At 36.0% G+C, this 20,767-nt stretch overlaps 1 protein-coding gene across 16 annotated transcripts in view; it reads right to left on the reverse strand.

Annotated features, from left to right (window-relative positions):
- Positions 1 to 20,767, reverse strand: part of EPHA6 (EPH receptor A6) — a 965,948-nt gene that overhangs the window by 213,292 nt on the left and 731,889 nt on the right. For all 16 annotated transcript variants that reach the window (XR_008523481.2, XM_063721671.1, XM_063721674.1 and 13 more), the window contains one exon: positions 1,500 to 1,685. Coding sequence is in view for 15 of the 16 variants with exons in the window: in XM_063721671.1 (XP_063577741.1) it covers positions 1,500 to 1,685 (186 nt within the window). In the remaining variant the exon portion in view is untranslated. The remainder of the gene's footprint in view (positions 1 to 1,499; positions 1,686 to 20,767) is intronic.

Below are 20,767 nucleotides of genomic sequence, written 5' to 3' on the forward strand. Positions count from 1 at the left end.
GCTGTGCAACAAACCATCTGAAACTTAGTGGCTTAAAACAACAACCATTTAATCATCTTTTGTGATTTATGGGTTGATGGGATGGAGGTGCATGGTTCCTTTCCTGCACAAGGTGTCAACCACAGCTATAGCTATCTAACAGCAGTGGTAGTGGAGTTGTAACATCAGAGATGGTTCACTCACAAGGCTGCATTCAGTGCTGACATTCTGCTTGGAGTTCACATGTGGATATTGGCTGGATCACCTCAGTTCTTTTCTTTGCAGTACTGCATGTGGCTTCATCTTATGGATTGCCTTCATTAGGCATAGAGACTGGGTTCCAGGAAAGAGTGTTGCAAGAGGACAAGCTCCAACGTACAAACATGTAAGATGCCTTCACTTGCATCACACTTGCTCCTGTCCCATTGGCCAAAGTTTGTTACATAGAAAAGCCCAGAATCAACGTGGGAAAAAACTATACAATGACGTGAACACTGAAAGGCTCCATTAAGGACACTAAAGTAATAGTCCACTGCAACATCTGTCACCAGAAGCATTCTTTTCTGTCTTCCAAACTTTTATAGCTGTCAGTAATCTATTCATTTTGACTAGCATGTTGGACAATGCCTTGTGAGAAGGACTTAGGGAGTTTCAGACACAGAGTCAATTGCATCTCTTTAGTAAGCTTTTATGCTTTCCTGCTTCCAAATATGACACAAAGTTTCAATTTTATTTAAAAGATTTTAAAATAAATGTATTTTTATGAAAGAAAAATGCCTCTCTCAAAGATTGAAGTTATTTTTAAAAGGCCAAATCTGTATTGGATTTTATATGTTATAATTCTTAGCGAATAAAATAATGAGAAATATTGTCATATTTTATGCCCTATCATTATTCAAATGAAAGTGAATATATAGCAATCTGTTTCTTAGAGTATATTGCTAATTTTGGATTTTTGAAAATATTTCCTTTCAAAGGAATAAACTTGGTTCCATTATTTCTGTGAAAGAAGAATTTTTACTTGAGGAATTGTAAACTTTTTTCATTTTATATAAATTATAATAATTTACTTCTACTGCCATTTATATAGGTTCTATGCAGAATTTTTGTTTATAAGTTTTACTCCAGGTAAAGCATTTTATATTTGTATACGACATTTATTTCTAAACAGAAATATTTTACCTTAATGACCCAAAACACTGAAAGTGTTTGTTCTGTTACTATTGACATTTCAAAAAACAAAACAAAACAAAACAAAAACACATAACCCTTTACTCTTGATTCATTACTTCAAGTTATGTTAGGAATGATTTGCAGGTAATACCATGTCAAAGCTGTTTGGTGACCAATGCAAACTCTGATAATGTCACAGCCTAGGATCAAGACTCTGAGGGGGTGATGATATCTAAACTAAGTTATTCCTTTAATGACTGTGGTATTATTATGAAGATTTTTCCTTTTCTTAAAAAAAAACTGAGATAGGTGTGTGAAAGAAGTAATGAAGAAACTCAGTAACTTACTTTTTGTGACAACACCTTCTAGGCGAATGATATTTGGATGGTCAAACTGGCCCATGATACTAGCTTCCCTTAGAAAATCTCTTCTTTGCCGATCCATGTGGCCACCTTTCAAAGTTTTAATGGCAACTGGGATCTCTCTTTTCCCTGGTGTCTTCAAACGTCCACTACAGACTTCTCCAAATTCACCTTAAAATATGAACAAAAGCAGTTATTTGATTAACTTACATTTCAGAAGAGTCAAACTGTCATACATTGACATCCTTTTTTCACATAATGACTCTTAAGTATGTTATTTTCACATAAACATTTCTTTCTTAAAAAGTAAGTTTATAAGGATAATATGCTTGATCAGCAACACTTCTAATGAATAATGGAATGCATTTTCATGTGCTATATCACAGGAAATACTATTGATAGATATCCCCGATCTGCTGAGAAATTATGACTAGCAGAATGGGTAATGCTAATGTAATTCTATAGAAACGCAATCACAGCACAATGTCTCCTGTTCCTGTTCTCAATGCTGATATATGCCCCAAATGTTTACTCTATTCAGGGAATCCATCAGGCATGTGTAGTTAATTTGATCCCCTAGGTCATATGACTGGGCATCATTGACAGTTAGAAATTGTTAGGGTCAATTGATGTATGAACGTATTGAAAAAACCCACACTGAACTCCACCATAGTAAGTGATTATATAGGCTAAATTACAAGCCACATGGATGGAAATGCAGATAAGGAAGATGAGATATGTTTCGGCATTGTCTCCACTGGGTAATTAAACAATAACCAAATATTTAGCAAGCATTTATTATATCTATATCCAGTGCTAGAATGTTGTGAGTTTCAAAGAAGTATAAGACTCTGTCTCTGTTCTCAGGTGCTTATAATCTGGTAGGAGAATTTAGATGAACATAAATTAAACACTTAAGAACTTAATAAATTCCCATAAATGCTATATTTGTTAAGTAAGAACAGTGGGGGCTGGAAGACTTCCTGGAGGGGATGAAACTTATGCTAGACCTTGAGAGATGAGCAGGATTTAGGTATTTGAGAGAAGCAGGGACATTCAAGACAGGGTGCATAAAAGGAGTAAGGGAAGTGAAGAAAAACATTCAAAGTTCCAGAAACAGTAGAGAGAATGACATGGACACAGGGCAGCAAGGAGACAGGAGGGGTTATTGTGGATAAAAGGTAATGGGTTTTCTCAGTGCAATGCAATACATGCAACAAACTTTGAAATTCTAGACTTTTAATTTTTCTAGAGCTGATTACCTGCATTTCCTTAAGAATATGAAGATTGATTCCCAATTTATTAATATATAAAGTGAGAATAATAAAATCTTTCATAATTCTATAACCTCTCATTCCCATAAGGATATTGGGAAGATCAAAAGTGACAATTTATGTCAAAGTGCTTACAAACTGTAAAGTACTATTCATACAGTGTTTTAAGTTATGAAAATCTTTGGAAAGATGAAAGAAATTAAAATTAAAATATCTTCAGTTGGTCTATTAGCACTTATGGCCAACTGTAAGACACAATATAAGTTTAAGCACAGAATATTGAATTAGATTTGGCAGTACAATAGATTTCAATTATCCTTTCTTTTGACAATTTATCACAGTCAACTAAATGCTGACTATGCATGAATATTAACTATCTTTTGGTGTAGGTACTAAGATTTTTTTAGGTAAAATAAATAACCAGGAGGGAAACAAGGTATAACTTTGCTTCCAAAAAATTATGTGTACACATGTCCATTAGAAATAGAAAGCAGTCTAACAAGATAATTTATTCTGTATGTGTTAAACAAACAAGCAAAGAAGCAAGCAAACAAAAACCACTGATAATTCAGTGCATATGATATTGGGGTTGTATAAATCTTGTATAAATTTGGCAACAAACACAAGAATAACTTCTTTTTTCTTAATGATGCTCTCAACCTCTTGGAGGATGAATTTCCTTACTTCACTGAAAAAAAAGAAGTTGTAGTTTTTCAGTTCTGCTTGTAATAATGCAGTGATTTAGGTAATACCATGTCAAAGCTGTTTGGTGACCAATGCAAACTCTGATAATGTCACAGCCTAGGATCAAGACTCTGAGGGGTGAGTATCAGAAGATGGTATTTGCACTAAGTTATTCCTTTAATGACCGTTGTATTATTATTACTAAGATTTTTCCTTTTCTTAAACAACTAAAGTAGGTTTGTGAAAGTAAAAGGTTTTCTCTTATGCATAAAAGTGCCAATTGATAGGAACTTTCAACATATTTCTATTGAGACCCTGAACTTTAAGAGAAGTGGGTATGTTTGTTTACACTAATGTCCAATACATCCAGGCCTATTAAGATACTTGAAATTCATCCTCAGATCACTCTGGTTTGTTCTAATGAACAGCCAGAACAAAACAGATATTTACTTTTTCCTTATTTTTTCTTTTATTTTGTCTTAATAAATCTGATAGTATGGATAAAAATTCAGCAATATTTTAAAAACCCTCACCTGCCATGAGCCCATAATCCATATGATTTTTTCTGTTCACATTTCATAGAAATTCAAATAAACTTCTGAATGTCACGAAAATAATGAGAATTCTGTTGGTATTTTACCAAGATAGACAAAGTGGTAATTTTCTTTGGTTTTCTGTTGTCTGAAATTCATGTATCTTATTAACACCAGGCAGGTGTTTTCTTCATGTCAAGCTTTGCATGATCAAGCTGTTTTCACACTTATTTCAGTGGTACTAAATACGGTTGCCTCAATTAAAGATCTGAGACTCTTAGTGTATTCTTTAGGCAAAGTCCAAAAAGCTCAGTAACAGAATGTATTAAAATTGTTATCTACAGTAGGCTTGAATGAATCAGACATACCAAGCAGAAAGGAAAAAAATATTTTAAATTAAATGCATAGTTTCAGATTTTGCTAAAAACTGATTTATTATGTGATTGACATTGTAGGAAGAGGAGAGGCCCTGTATAGAACCATAAGTGATAGGAATTATTCCTCAATAAGATCTGTGAACATTTACATATACTGGTTAGTACATAATTAACTCATCAACTATAGGAATACTGTATTAATTACCTTTTTTTTCTTTTCCAATACATAGTTGTAATCATCATTACAAAGGTAGGTCTTACATAGTGTTATCCTGTGTCAGGTCTAAGAAATTACTATATATTTTATTCTTCCCAATAAACCTTTGAGGTAGGTACTAGTATTATCCCAATTTGTTGGTGAGAAAATTGAGGCATGTAAGCTAAGTAATGTACCTAACAGGGATACAACTAGAAAGTGGTAGTGTTGTCATTTGAACCTAGGCTGTCTGGCTTCAGAGTCCATGCTTGTAACCATTATTCTCTGCTGTCTGAGCTGTTTATCATCGTTAATATTTTCCTGTGTTGGCATATTAAATTCCCAGTTGGTAGCAATGGTGTCTTCAAACCAACTATTGTAATAGTGTTCAAATGCATGAACTGGATATGAACAGATGGTTGGAATGATAAAACTCATATCCTAGGAATACTTCACTATTAAATGGAAATGCAGACCCTGCTCAAATATATGTTAGATGGTCTAGAAAAATCACTACAATCTAGTTTCCAGAGAAAAAACAAACATATATAGGATAATTGATCTTCTGCCACTGACAGCACATTCACTAGCTAACAACCCCATCTATCTCCCTGGATGTTGGTAAAACATTCTTGGACAAGCAATTTTGTTGTGTGTTATACAGGGTCATATTAAAGCATCAATTAGTATTCAGATTTTCATATAAGGTCTATATAATTGAACTAAATCTGTGAGGGAAGGGTACAGGCAGTGAGGGACAATCTGTCTTGGAGGACCACTGTATCAGGATCACTTTGATGCTTTCCAAAAGTTTACTTCCCATGTTCTGAGATTCTGGTACTTCCTCCGTATCCAACCCCTAGAGAGCACTGAAGCAAAGAGCCATGCTCTCGATGGTTTTTCTCACACCTCTTGGGTGTGATGAATTGTTTCATTGCTCATACTTGCTGTTTCCCTCAGACAGGAATGCTCTCCCACAGGTTGTCTCCCTTCCTCTCCTGTCTCTACTCTCCTCAGTTCTTCTCTATGTGTATGGCTCCTTATTAGTGATAAAAGCTGAGCTTTGATATCCCTCTTTCAGAAAACTTTCCTTGACCAACCCATCTGATTTAGTTTCCCAGCACCAACAGGCCCTTTTAACTGCAAAAAGAAAAACAAAATAGCAGCCTCTGAGATTTGGAATTTGGCCCAGCTCTCAGAGCTATGCTATTTTATTCCCCTATTGGAAATAGTACCAACTTCAGGCTACTTTGAGACCATGATAAAATGAGACAAAGTAGGGTCACTTAATAATTTTGTCTAAGTACAGACAAAGGCAAGGTCACTGTGCCACCCAAAAATACGAGAAATCCTGTCTCTTGTCTGAAATGAGTGCAACTTTTAAGAAACCAACTATAGCTTTATTCTCATATCTTTCCTTCCTTTCCTATAGCTAAGATTCATTAATATACTATGGTGCAAGTCCTAAGATTAAGACCCAATATTATTGGCTTCTGTGATAGCTGAGGGCATCTGAAAGGGGTATAAATAGCCCTACAGTAAACATTATTCCCTACTCTGCTCCTGCAAATAAGGTTTCCTAGCCAAAGAACCTGCCTTATCAAATAGATCAGGTCAAGTTCTTCCTCATCACTGAGAAGTAAGTTTCAGTTCCATGTCAGCCTGTGGAGCTATTCAAACAAGCCAATCACATCCTCCAGAGTATCAACGAGTACTCTGCCCTCTTGATATTACCAAACCTGCACCCCATACCCATGGTTGTTCACTTTTTTTCCCAAATGCAACCCCTATGTGGCCCTGCATGGTGTGTGGTGTCTCCCTCCTCTGGGCTGTAAGTCTATGTGATTAACAAATATGCATCAATCTCATCTGTCCAATGCAGGGTCTGTGTGTTTGGCTGTCTCTATAGGTATCTCTTGAGGTATGAAATCCTTCCCTCACCAAGAGGGTAAAGAGGAGGCAATTAAAACAGATATCTAGGGGATGAGATAAGATGGCAGAATAGGTGGTCACCCACTTGTATTACTCCACACACACACAAAAATAATGCTGCACCCATTCATGATCAAAAATTTCTTTGTGGGAGCCCTTGGATTAGGGTATGAGGTGAAACCCCAGTGGAGCCCAAGATCTGGGATTATTGTTTTGAGAGTACAGACCTGCACCTAAGTGGCAGACCCAGCAATTATGGACCCAGCTTCAGACCCATAAATAACCCATTTTCCAAAGGGTTTAGTTACAGCCCCGTTTGTCCTTGAGCCTGCTTCCAAAAGCATCCACCAAAGGGCTGGGAGGAATCATGCACATTAGTGCTTCACAGATAGACCCATCTGCTTCTTGCCATCCATTTTGTCTGTGAACCCAAAAGCTATCCTGTAACTTGGCTCCAGCTCCCTTTAGCTGTAATTCTAGCCTAGTATTTCTCACACAGGGATCTAGAGAGAGACTCACTCATCTATACCACCAGGACAGGCTTGCAGCCTCTGTCCTACAGCAGATCATGAAGGGGCCCTATCTCAGCTCTAGCCCCTCTCTGCCATAGCCTGGGAGTAATCCCATCCACAATAAGAACTGCTGGTAGACTCATCCATCTGTGCCACTAAAGACTGTCAGCCTCCATCCCACAGTAGGTCCTGAAGAGGCCCTGAATCTTGATGGTAGCCCTGCTTAACTACAGCCTGAGAATAATCCCAATGGCACAGGGCGACTAGCTCATCAGTGCTAATGGGCTTGACAACTTCCATCCCACAACAGATTCTGAAGGGACCCTTTCTAGGCACCAGCCCTTCTGTCACAGCCCTGAAGTTATTCCACCATGCAAGGAACTGCTAGAGATGCACTTGGACAGTCTTTCTGGGCTTCATCCCATAGAACACCATAAATGGGCCCTGAATCTCAGCTCTAGCCCCTCTCAGATGCAGTCTATGAGCAATCCTGACCACACAGGGATCTGTTGGGGTTCTCACCCCCGACTGCCACTGGGTCAGGCTTGCCAACATCAGTTCCACAGCAGATTTAAAAATAGCCCTGAAGATTGGTTTCAGTCCCTCCCAGCTGTGGTGTTGAAGCAATTCTGCCCAGCTGGAATCCCACCAGGAGACATGTCTGTCTGTTTCCCTGACAGGCTTTGCCAACTTCTGTTCCACAATGGATCCTCAAATGGCACTGGATTTAGGTCCAGACCCCTTTTGTCTTCAGACTGAGAGAAGCTTGGCCTGCTTGGGCACTCACAAGAAGGCATGTCCCACAGTGCCCATTCAGGCTGAATCCTTCACCTCTGTCCCACTGAGGATCTTTAAATGGACCTATAAATTGGCTCCCACCTTTTTAAACTGCAGTCTGAAAGCAAGCTTGCTCACCCAGGAAACCACTGTACACATACCTATTCATGACCCCAGAGATAGGGCTAAAGATCTCAGCCTTGGCTGTATATCCTGAAACAATCTTATGTCTCAGTTTAAGCCCATCTCAGCCACCAACTTGTACAGTATGGCCAGGACAGGTACTCATTTAGTTATCCAACAGGAGTCCTGCCAGAGACCCAGTGGAAACCATATCCATCATTGCACATGGAAAAAGACCTGCAATCTGTGAATCCTGAAGCAGACCTTCATCATCCCAGAGCCAGACCCAAAGATCAAGGTCCTGGAGACAGTCCAGTCTGCCCAGAAACCAAATGGGACCCACACCAACCACAGCCTCTGGTAACAACCCTGCCAACTGCAGTTTCCACTGTAGACCCACTATCAGGCACAAGACCTGCATCCAATGTCACTCAATCATGAGCCCAGAGGTAATCTTATCAACCTGCAGACCTATTAGGAGAAAATTTTAGTTTGTCAAATCTATTCTATAAAGAGTGAAAGAGGAGTTAGCTCCTTCAAATGCAGACAGAAATGCAAGCCTACATGAATAACAAAGAATGAAGCAAACATGACACCACCAAAATAACCAAGGCTTTACTAACCAACCCCACCAAAATAGAGATGTACAAATTACTGGAAAAAGGATTCAAAATGCTCATCTTCAAGAAGCTCAAAGAAGTTCAATAAATACAGATAGACAACTAAAAGAAATAAGGAAAACAATGCATGAATGAAATGAGAAGTTTGATAAAATATAGAAACTGCGGAAAAGAACCAAACAGAAATCCTAGTGCTGAAGATACAATGGCAGAATTGAAAAACTCTATAGTTTGAATAGCTGATGCAATCATGCAAAAAATTAGAAATTGTGAATTTGAAGAAAGATTATTTGAAATTAGCTAATTAGAGCAATTTAAAAAAGATAAAAAAAGAGTGAATAAAGTGTAGGGACATATGGGACACCATCAAATGTACAAATATAAAATTTATGAGATTATCCAAAGGAGAAGAGAGACAAAGAGACAGAAATCTTATTTAAATAAATACTGTTTGAAAAAATCCCAAATCTTGGGAGGGATATGAACATACAGATTCAGGAACCTCAAAGGACCCCAAGAAAGATAAACTCAATAGAGATAAACTCAATATTCTTGCTGCCTTAAAGCTTCTTTGTTTCTGACTTTAACATTATAATCAAATGATTAAAGTGAAAAACAAAGAAGCTTTATGGCAGCAAAAGAGAAGAAACTTAACACGTAAAAATGATCTCCCATAGGACTATACATGACTTCTCAACAGAAACCTTGCAAGCCAGGAGGGAGTGGCATGACATATTGAAAGTGCTAAAAAATAAGTTAACAAAACATACTACACCCAGCAACACAGTCCTTCACAAATGAAAAATGAGATCAAGACATTCTAAGACAAACAAAAGCTGAGGAAATCCATCATCATGGGACTGGCCTTACAAGAAATGCTTAAGGGAATTCTTTGAGTTGAAATAAAAGGAAAATAAGTAAAATATAAAAACATATGAAAGTAGAAAGCTTACTAGTAAAAGGTAAACATATACTCAAATTGAGAAAATATACTAAAACTGTAAAGGGGTTATGTAAATCACTTAGCATAATAGTTAAAAGACAAATGTATTTAAACAATTATAGCTATAAACTATGGGTTAGCATATACAATATAAATAGATATAAAGTATTGCATCAATAGCATAAAATGTGTAAGGGAAGAGAAATATAAGCATAGAGTCTTTGTATGCAATTGTAGTTAAGGCACTTTCAGCTTAAATTAGAATACTTTAACTATAAGATGTTTTATGTAAGCCTCATGATAACTATAAGGAAAAACCTCTGGCAGATATACAAAGTATGAAGAGAAAGGAATCAAAGCATATTACTACAAAAATACACAAATCACAAAGAAAGACCGTAAGATTGGAAGAAAGACACAAAATAACTACAAAACAGTCAGTAAAAAATTAACAAAATGCCTATAGTAAGCCCATATCTATCCATAATAATTTTAAATGTAAAGAGATTATATTCTACAGTTAAAAGAATGTTTAAATCGAGTAAAAAACAAGATCCAACAATATTTTGCCTCCAAAAATCTTATTTTAGCTTTAGGGACACATATAGACTAACAGCAAAGGTATGGAATAAGAGGCAGATGGTAACCAATAGAGCATGGGAGTGATTATGCTTGTATTAGATTAGATCAGTACAGAGTGGGAGTGATTATGCTTATATAATCGTTATATTAGAATGACCTCCTTTTAGTCAAAATTGGGAAAAAGAGAAAAAGAAGGTCATTATATAATAACAAAAGGGTCAGTTCATTAAAAAGATAAGCATTTAAAATATATATGCATCTAACACTGGAGCACCTAAATATATAAAGCAAACATTAATAAATCTGAAGAGATAGACTATAATACAGTAATAGTATGGGACTTAAATACTGCACTTTCAACAATGGATAGTTCATTCAGACAAGAAATCAGCAGAGAAAGAATGGACTTCAAAAACCCTTTATGCAAAATGGACCTAACAGGTATATACAGAATGTTTCATCCAACAGCACCATTATACACATTTTTCTCAAGTGCACACAGAACATTCTGCAGGATAGATGATAGGCCACAGAATAATTCTTAATAAATTTAAGAAGGCTGAAATCAATATCAAGTATATTTTCTGACCATAATGGAATTAAACTAGAAATTAATAAAGGAGAAATTCTGAAAAATTCACAAATATATGGAGATTAAACATCACACTGCTGTACAACCAATGGATCAAGGAAGAAATTAAGAATGAAAGTTAAAAATATCCTCAGACAAATAAAAACGAAAATGAAAATACAACATACTAAACTTATGGGATGCACCAAAGGCAGTTCTAAGAGGGAAGTTTATAGTAATAAATGCCTGCATTACAAAAGAGAAAAGTTCTTAAGTAAGCCACTTAATGTTATCTCAAGAAACTAAAAAACGAAGAACAAATGAAGCATGAAGTTAGCAGAAGGAAGGAAATAATACAGATCAGAATAGAAGTAAATAAAGTAGAGATTAGAAAGAATAGAAAAGATCAACTAGTTTTCTTTTGAAAAGATAAGGAAAATTGACAAACCCTTTGCCAGACCAGAGCAACTAAGAAAAAAAGAGATAAGACTCAAATAAATCACAAATGAAAGATGAGATATTCCAACAGATACCACAGAAACACAAAGGATCATAAGTGAATATTATGAACAACTTTACGCTTATAAATTGGATAATTTAGAAGAAATTGATAAATTCCTAGAAACATGGAATCTACCAGGATAAAGTTAAGAAAAATAAAAGAAAATTTGAACAGACCAGGAATAAAACTGAATCAACACTAAAAAATCTCCCATCAAAGAAAAGCCCAGACTTTATTACTTCACAGCAGAATTTTATCTAACATTTAAATAAGAAATAAATACCATTCTTTTTTAAAATCTCCCCTTGAAGAAGAGAGAATACTTCTAAACTCATTTTACAAGGCCAGCATTACCCTGATACTGAAGCCAGGCAAGAACAATATAAGAAAACAAAACTACAAGCCTATATCCTTGAAGGTAGATGCAAAAACACTCAACAAAATACTAGCAAATCAGATTCAACAGCACATAAAAATATTCAGTCACCATGGTCAAGTGGAATTTATCCCTGGGATGCAAAGATGGTTCAATTTACCAAAATCAATACATATGACACACGTATTAACTGAATAAAGAAACAGAAATCATCATCATCTCAATAGATACAGAAAAAGCATTTGACAAAATTCAGCATCCTTCCCACTACCGAAACGTTTGATCTTGGAGCAACAGCTAACACTTCCCAGCTGGGCATGGTGGCTCATGCCTGTAATCCTAGCTAATTGAGAGGCTGAGGTGGGAGGATCACTTGAGGAAAGGATGTTGAGACCAGACTGAGCAACATAGTAAGACCATCTTAAAAACAAAAAATAACTGGGTGTAGTGGCAAAGGTAGTCCCAGCTATTCAGAAGGCTGAGGTGAGAGGATTGCTTGAGCCCAGGAGTTTGAGGCTGCAGTGAACTATGATCATGTCACTGCACTCCAGACCAGGGGACAGAGCAAAACCTTGTCTTTTTTTTTTTTTTTTTTTTAAAAACCGCTCCCCAGAGGACAGTTTGGTAGTCACTATCCTACACTTTCGCAGATCATATTGACCATTTCAGCTTTCAACTCCTTGTATCCAGGGGCATGAGACCTAAACTCACATCACCCAAACCTCTGAATTTGGATGCACTGTCACGCCCCATGGGGGGAACGTGAGTACAAACCTACCCAACCTAATTCCACCACCACAGGGCCAGAGCTTGCCATCTGGAAGCCTGAATATTGGTTTGCTATGTCCAAATCCAAATCTCATCTTCAACTGTAGTTCCCATAATCCCCATGTGTCGTGGGAGGGACCCAGTGGGAGGTAACTGAATAATGGGGGTGGTTTTTCCTTGCTGTTCTCATGATAGTGAGTAAGTTCTCATGAGACCTGATGGTTGTACAAGAGGCTTCCCTTTTGGCTTGGTTCTCATTATTCTCTATCCTGCTGCCTTGCGAAGAAGGACATATTTACTTCCTCTTCCACCACAGTTGTAAGTTTCCTGAGGCCTCCCCAGTCATGCTGAACTGTGAGTCAATTAAACCACTTTCCTTTATAAATTACCCAGTCTCAGGTATGTCTTTATTAGCAGCATGATAACGAACTAATACAAATGGTTTTTATACAAGATGCAGAGATATAAATGTAAAGACACAAGAAACATGAAAAAGCAAAGAAATATGACACCTCCAAAGGAACACAATAATTCTCTAGCAACAAATTCCAACAAAAAAGAAATTTATAAAATCAGAGAAAAATAATGATATTAAAGAAGCTCAATGAGATACAATAGAACACAGATAAGTAATATAAAGAAATCAGAAAAACAATTCAGGATATGAAAAAGAAATTTACCAAAGAGATAGATATTATAAAAAAGAACCAAGCAGAAATCCTGGAACCAAAAAAAATCATTGAATGAAATAAAAAGATACATTCAAAAGGTTCGAGAACAGACTAGATCAAGAAGAAGAATTTTAGAACTTGAATATAGTTCTTTTGACAAAAACCAGTCTGACAAAAATAAAGATAAAACAATAAAAAATAATAAACAAATCTTATGTGACATATGGGACACCATACAGTGACCAAATATTCAAATTTTCAATGTTCCAGAAGGTGAAGACAATACTGAAGGGAGAGAAAACTATGTAATGAAATAATAACTTAATCCCAAGTTTAGCAAGAGATTTAGACAACCAGACATGGGATGCTTAGAGATCCCCAAATAGATGTAATGAAAACGGTCTTCTCCAAGGCACATTATAGTCAAACTGTCAAAAGTCAAAGCAAAGAAGAAATTCTGAAAACAGCAAAAGAAAAGTGTCTAGTCACTTATAAGGGAAATCCCATCATACTAACAGCAGATTTCCAGCAGGAGTCTTACAGGCCAGAAGAGAATAGGATGATATATTCAAAGTTCTGAAACATAAAACTAGCAGCCAAAGATACTATACCTAGCAAAGTTATCCTTCATAAATGAAGGAGAAATACATTGTTTTCTCAGAGAAAGAAAAGCCGAGGGAATTAATTACTGTTACACTGGCCCTAGAAGCAATACTTAAGGAAGGTCTACACCTGGAAACGAAAGGATGATATCTACCATCAGAAAAACACTTGAATGTATACAACCCACTGATAGACGAAAATTGAGAAAGGTCTCAATTATTAGCACTACAGCTGGGCGTGGTGGCTCACACCTGTAATCCCAGCACTTTGGGAGTCCAAGGCAGGCGAATCATGAGGTCGGGAGATCGAGACCATCCTAGCTAACATGGTGAAACCTCATCTCTACTAAGAACACACAAAATTAGTCGGGCTTGGTGGCGGGTGCCTGCAGTCCCAGCTACTTGGGAGGCTGAGGCAGGAGAATGGCATGAACCTGGGAGGCAGAGCTTGCAGTGAACCGAGATCATACCACTGCACTCCAGCCTGGGCAACAGAGCAAGACTCTGTCTCAAAAAAAAAAAAAAAAAAAAAAAAAATGCATCCAAACTGGAAAAAAGGAAATCAAATCATCTCTTTTTGCATATGATATAATCTTATATCCAAAAATACCCCAACCAAGATTTCATCAAAAAACTCTCAGATCAGATAAATAAATTAATAAAATTACAGGATACAAAATCAACATACAAAAATCAGCAGTGTTTCTGTACACCAATAATAAACTACCTGAAAAAAATCAACAAGGAAATGTAATTTCAAAAGCTAAAAAGTATAAAATAAAATATCTAGGTATAAATTTAACCAAGGAGATAAAAGATCTCTATGAGGAAAATCATAAAACACTGATGAACGAAATTTAGGAAGACAAAAACAAATGAAAAGACATCCCATGCTCATGGATTGTAATGATTAATATTGTTAAAATGACCGTACTACCAAAAGCAGTCTACAGATGCAGTGCAATTACTATCAAAATACTAATGTCATTTGTCACAGAAATAGAAAAAACCATTTTACGATTTGTACGGAATTAAAGAAGAGCTCAAATAGCCAAAGCAATCCTGAGCAAAAGAATAAAGCTGAAGGCATCACGCTACCTGACTTCAAAAGATACAACACTATTTTAAGCCAAACAGTATAGTATTGTTATAAAAACAGACCAATGGAACAGAATAGAGAATGTAGAAATACATCCACATATTTATAGCTGACGGAGTTTTGACAGATGTGCCAAGAACATACATTGGGGAAAAGATACCCTCTTCAATAAACGAGGCTATAAAATTGGATATCCATATGCAGAAGAAAGAAACTGGACCCCTATCTCTCACTATATACAAAAGTCAACTCTAGAGATATTAAAGATTTAAATGTGGGACGCACAGGTATAAAGCTAACAGAAGAAAACATAGGGAACACACTTCAGGATCCTGGTCTATGCACAGTTTGTATGGCTTAGTACTTAAAAGCATAGGCATCAAAAAGAAAAGTAGACAAATGGTACTATTTAAAATAAAAAGCTCTGCACTGCAAAGGAAACAATCAACAGAGTGAAGAGAAAACCTGTTGAATGGGAGAAAATATCTGAAAATTATGTACTTGACATGGGACCTATAGCCAGAATATACAAGGAACTCCAACAACCCAAAAAACAAAACAAATAATTTCATTAAAAAGTGGGCAAAGGATATGCATATACATTTTGCAAAGAAGACATACAAATGGCCAACAGCTATCAGAAAAATTGCTCAGTGTCACTAATTATCAGGAAAATGCAAATCAGAACCCCCAAAGAAATATCATCTTACTTCTGTTAGAATGGCTTTTATTATAAATACAAAAAATAATAGGTGTTGGTGAGGATGCAGAAAAACAGTTACACTTATGCACTGTTGATGGGAATATAAATTAGTATAGCCACTATGGAAAACAGTATGGAGGATCTCTCAAAAAGAAAAAAAAAGCCAAACAAACAAAAGAACTACCATATGATCCAGCAATCACACTACTGGATATTTATCCAAAGGAAAAAAAAAATCGATATGTCTAAAGATACCTGAATCACCATGTTTATTGCAGCACTATTTACAATAGACACTTCTCAAAAGAAGACATACAAATGGCAGCAGATATATGAATAAAAAATGCTCATTATAACTAATTATCAGGAAAATGCAATTTAAAACCACAAGGAGATGTTACATGATATAATGGCCATTGTCAAAAACACAAAAGATAACAAGTGTTCATGAGAGTGTGGAGAAAAGGAAAACCTTGTGCACTGTTGGCAGGAATGTACATGAATACAGCAATTATGGAAAATGATATGGAGGTTCCTCAAGACACTGAAAATAGAATTACTTTATGATCCATCAATCCCACTTCTTGGTATATACCCAAAGAAATAGAAATCAATATGCTGATGAGCTATCTGCACTCCAGTGTTCATTGTAGCATTATTCACAATAGCCAAGATATGGAAGCAACCTAGGTGTCTATTATTGGATGAATGGATCAATAAAACATGGTGTATATACACACATTGGAGTACTATTCTCCTTAAGAAAAAGGAAATTCTGTTACTTGTGCAACAGGGATGGAATGGAGGACATTATGGAAAGTGAAATAAGCCAGAAACAGTAAGACAAATAGCACATGATCTCCGATGTGGAATTTAAAAATATTGAACTAATAGAAGAAGAGAGGAGAATGGTGGTTACCAGATTCTGGCGGGGGGAGGGGGATGGGGAAAGGGAAGATGTTGATCAAAGTATATAAAGTTTCAGTCAGACAGTAGAAATAAGTTTTAATGATCTTTTTCCCAGAATGGTAACTGTAATAAATAATAATGATTGTATATTTTTAAATTGCTGAAAGAGTAGATTTTGAATGTTTTCACCATAAAAATAAGCGTGTGAAGTAACAAATTTTTTAATTAGTTTGATTTAATTATTCTACAATATGAACATCTACTACAACATCACACTGCATCCCATTAATATATACAATTATTGTTAATTAAAAATAACACTTATGAAAAAGAAAAAAAAAAACCCAGACATCTAATCATAGAATTGCCTTTGCTTTCTGATAGCATTCAATCTAGAGCAAACCCCTGCTTCCTTAGTCCCTCTTCCAAATCACCCATCAAAAGCCCAAATTCTATAATTGGTTCTTTCTAACACCCTCTTACTGACACACACTATAGTTCTTCCTGGTGTGTATTTTCTCCTGCTTCAGTAAGTGATAAACCCAATTTCTTCAACTGTAGTGTGTTCCTAGTGGACTCTGGCTTGACAGTATTAATATACTTACCACACAGCACTTTTTGGCTATTTGAAATTATCTTTGAATATCATTTTGAACTTGTCTATTTATTTATTAACTGTCTTCACATTTCATCACTTCCCCCGATCCCATCACATCTACTGTAATCTAAGTCATGAAGACATGACTAACCATGAAGACCTTCTAACATTGAAGACATGGTTTGTTCTGCCTTGAATGTCTCTATTTTCTGTTGTTTCCACAGCACCTAGTATATAATAAACATCTTTTTAATATTTGTTGCATGAATGAAATAAATGAATGAATGAGGGGGGAAACAACTCTTGACCCAAAGCTGGGATATTCTAGGAGAGACGTAGAAGTCAAGAAATTTTCCAATATGTTAACATTTTTAAAATTTGCATAGTATCTTTTGCATTCCTGTCTTCACTTTCATCTTTTTTATTTAATTTAACTGCACAAAATCCATTTTCCTATTGTGTAAAGGCAACAGAAAAAATATTTTAAAATGTCATATAAAGGAGTTATAAAAGAAGAGACGTAGAGAAAAAAAATACAACATTAGATTTTTAATTCAGTTCTAGACGGATGTGTATTAGTCTCTTGAAGTCTTAAAGTAAATTCTCTTATTATTAATGTTATCTGGATAGTCACCCATCCGACTGTATTTAGTGCTTGTCATTCAAGGATGAAATGCCGGTATTCTCATGATGAATTCTGTCTGATTTCTTCCTGATATATAGCATACCTTCTACATATGAAAGTGAACATTTTAAAGAAAACTTACAAGTTTCAAACATCAGCTGAATTGATATTTTAATGCTTCTGATTCAACTTCACAGAAAGGTTCAATATTATGCAAGATTTCTCATGCTTAACAAGGCTTGTTAGCAGGAGGAGTAGACTAACGCATTTGTCAGGACACGATCTTAGAAGTTAGGGCTTCTATTTCTGGTGTCACCCCTAACTGTTTTGTGGCATTAGAGGAAGTCGCTTTACATTTTCTTGCTTTAGTATCATTGTTAGTTGGTTAAATATCTACCACCTATCTACTTCTTGAGAGATACAGATTAATGTGTAAATATTTGCAAAGCTATGTGAGTCTTAGAAAAAGTTCCATGTAACCACTAAGTCTTTTAAAATTATACCGATACCATAAAGAACATGTTAAATATGCCACTCTGAATATCCTTTATTGCTAGGTCCGTAAGGTCTAGGCCAGGAAGCAGTATTTCTTTAAGACCTGAGAATGAGGTGTCTTTTTTTTTTTTTTTTTTTTAACTTTCTTATCATACAGTGGTTAAGGATTTCTTAGGGAGTTAAGAAAAAACATCATTTTTTTTTCAAATTACACATATTTCAAACATTAGATAGCTTATTTTTCTTTTTGAACAAGTTTTTATTCTTTTCCACTAAAGCATGCCTCTAAATATAGCACTGTCCTCAAGGAGATTAAATTTTTCTCTTCACCTGAAATCATGAAGTCCGGTACATTACTCACTTATTGAATACTGTTATTCATAGAGTTTCAACTTTTCAAACTCACTGATACATCTACCCCTAGAATGTTTTTGTGATCTAGTGTATCAGTCTCTACCAGATGGCCTCTCATACCACCTTGTTTCTTCCCTTGAGGTACATTGAAAGAGCTTCACTTTAGAGTAAAAAACATTCGCATTTCAAAACTAGCTCTGCTTAATGCACTGTTGAAATTGATTTTCCATTTCTTCCATCAGAAGAATCCTGTTAGAAATCAAATGTAATAAAATAATTTTTTGTGACCCTGGGAAACTTACTCAATGTCTTCGAATCTCAGTTTCCTTTATCTATAAAATATGACTATCTGATTAACAGAATGATAGGAAGTAAAGGCACATAAAACACCCAGCACTGTCTCTGGCAGCTTATGTTATTGCTACCGCCCACTTTCACTTGCCCTTTGGCCACACACACCCTGCAATTGAAATCTAAAACAAATTCAACCATCTGCTAGTCATTCCTCCCACAATCAGGCTACTGAGCACATTTGGAGAATTGGATAGTAGTATTATTAGTGATGTATAGTTCTGTTCTCAGCTATATTCTATTTTCAGTCTACATACTATCTCAGGTTAATGTCTTTCATCACCACCAACTATTGTCTTTAGGCTGTGATATCCCAAATCTACATTTGTAGCTCGGACTTCTTCCTTGAATCCTGGAAGTCTTGTAAGGACCATCTCATTGTCATCTGCTGTATTAGTCTGCTCAGGCCGCCATAACAAAATACCACAGACTAGGTGGTTTAAACAACAGACATTTATTTTCTCAAGGTTCCGAAGATTGGGAAGTGCAAGATGGAGGTGCTGGCCAGTTTGGTTCCTGATAAGAGCTCTCTTCCTGGCTGGTAGGCAGCTGCCTTCTCACTGTGTCCTCACATGGCCTCTCCTAGGTGCATGAGTGTGGAGAGACAGGGATCTCTCTCTTCCTCTTCTATGAGGCTAACAGTCCTATCATCAGATTAGGATCCCACCCTTATGACCTCAGTTAACTTTAATTACTTCCTCAAAATCCTATCTCCAAACATAGTCACACTGTAAGTTAGAGCTTCAAAACATGAATTCTAGGGGGACACAATTCAGTCCAGAGAATCTCCGAAAACCCATTTTTCCTTCTTTATCCCTTAATTCATTATGGAGCTGTGGTTGGTTGGATAATGGCTTCCCCAAAGATGTCCACGTTGTAATCCACTAAATCTGTGAATATGTTATCATGTTTAGCAAAAAAGACTTTACAGACGTATAATAATCCTGAAATATGAAGATTATCATTAATTATCCAAGTAGGCTCAGTGAATCACAAGGGTACATATGAAAGGGAGGCAAGAAACACAGAGAAGGAGGTGGGAGGAGAAAAATAGAGGTAAGAGAGTCAGAGGGAAATTTGAAGATACTATACTGCTGACTTCAAAGACAGAGAAGGGCCATGAGCCAAGGAATGAAGGCCATCTTTAGAGGCTGGAAAAGAGGAGGAAACAGATTCTTGCCTGAAAACTTCGAAAGATATCAGTTTTGCCAACACCCTGATTTTAGCCAGTGGATCTGATTTTGGATTTCTGACTTTGAGAAATGCAAAATAATAAATTGTGTGTTTTTTAAGGCCACTAACTTGTGGTAATTCATGGATGGCATAGGGCTAGGTGCAGAGTAAATTCTCAATATTAGTTTCCATTTTAGGCTGAATTATATCATTCTTTTAAGCACAATTTCTCAACACCCTCTGAAGCTCTCTTTTGCTGTTAATGGCATTTCTCTTAGCTGTAATTTTCTGTTCATTTTTCTCTCCCAGTGCATTGTGAAATTTTAAAATTTTATTTTTTATCTAATTGCTACATAATAATTGTACAAATTTATGGGGCATAGTATGATGTATATATATACATACATGTGTATATATATATATATATGTAGTATAGTGATCAAATCAGGGTAATTGGCACATGCACCATTCTCAACTTATTCCTCCTGTGTAACTGTAACATTGTACCCATTGGCCAACCTCTTCCCATCCCTCACCCCCTACGCACTCCCACCCCAACCCTCCCCAGTCTCTGGAAACCACTATTCTATGCTCTACTTCTACAAGATCAACTTTTTTAATTCCACATATGAGTGACATCATGTGGTATATACCCTTCTGTGCTTGGTTTATTTCACTTAACATAGTGTCCTTTAGATTCATCAATGTTGTCACAAATGACAGGATTTCCTTCTTTCTATGGCTGAATAGTATTCTATTGTGTATATATACCACATCACATTTTAAAAAATCCATTTATCTGTTGGTGGACACTTAAGTTGATTCAATATCTTGGTTGTCGTGAATAGTGAATAAACTATTGTGAATAGTGCTGTAATAAACATGAGAGTGCAGATATCTCTT

Source organism: Pongo abelii, chromosome 2 (assembly GCF_028885655.2).
Source record: "Pongo abelii isolate AG06213 chromosome 2, NHGRI_mPonAbe1-v2.0_pri, whole genome shotgun sequence".
In the NCBI taxonomy this organism is placed as follows: Eukaryota; Metazoa; Chordata; class Mammalia; order Primates; family Hominidae; genus Pongo; species Pongo abelii.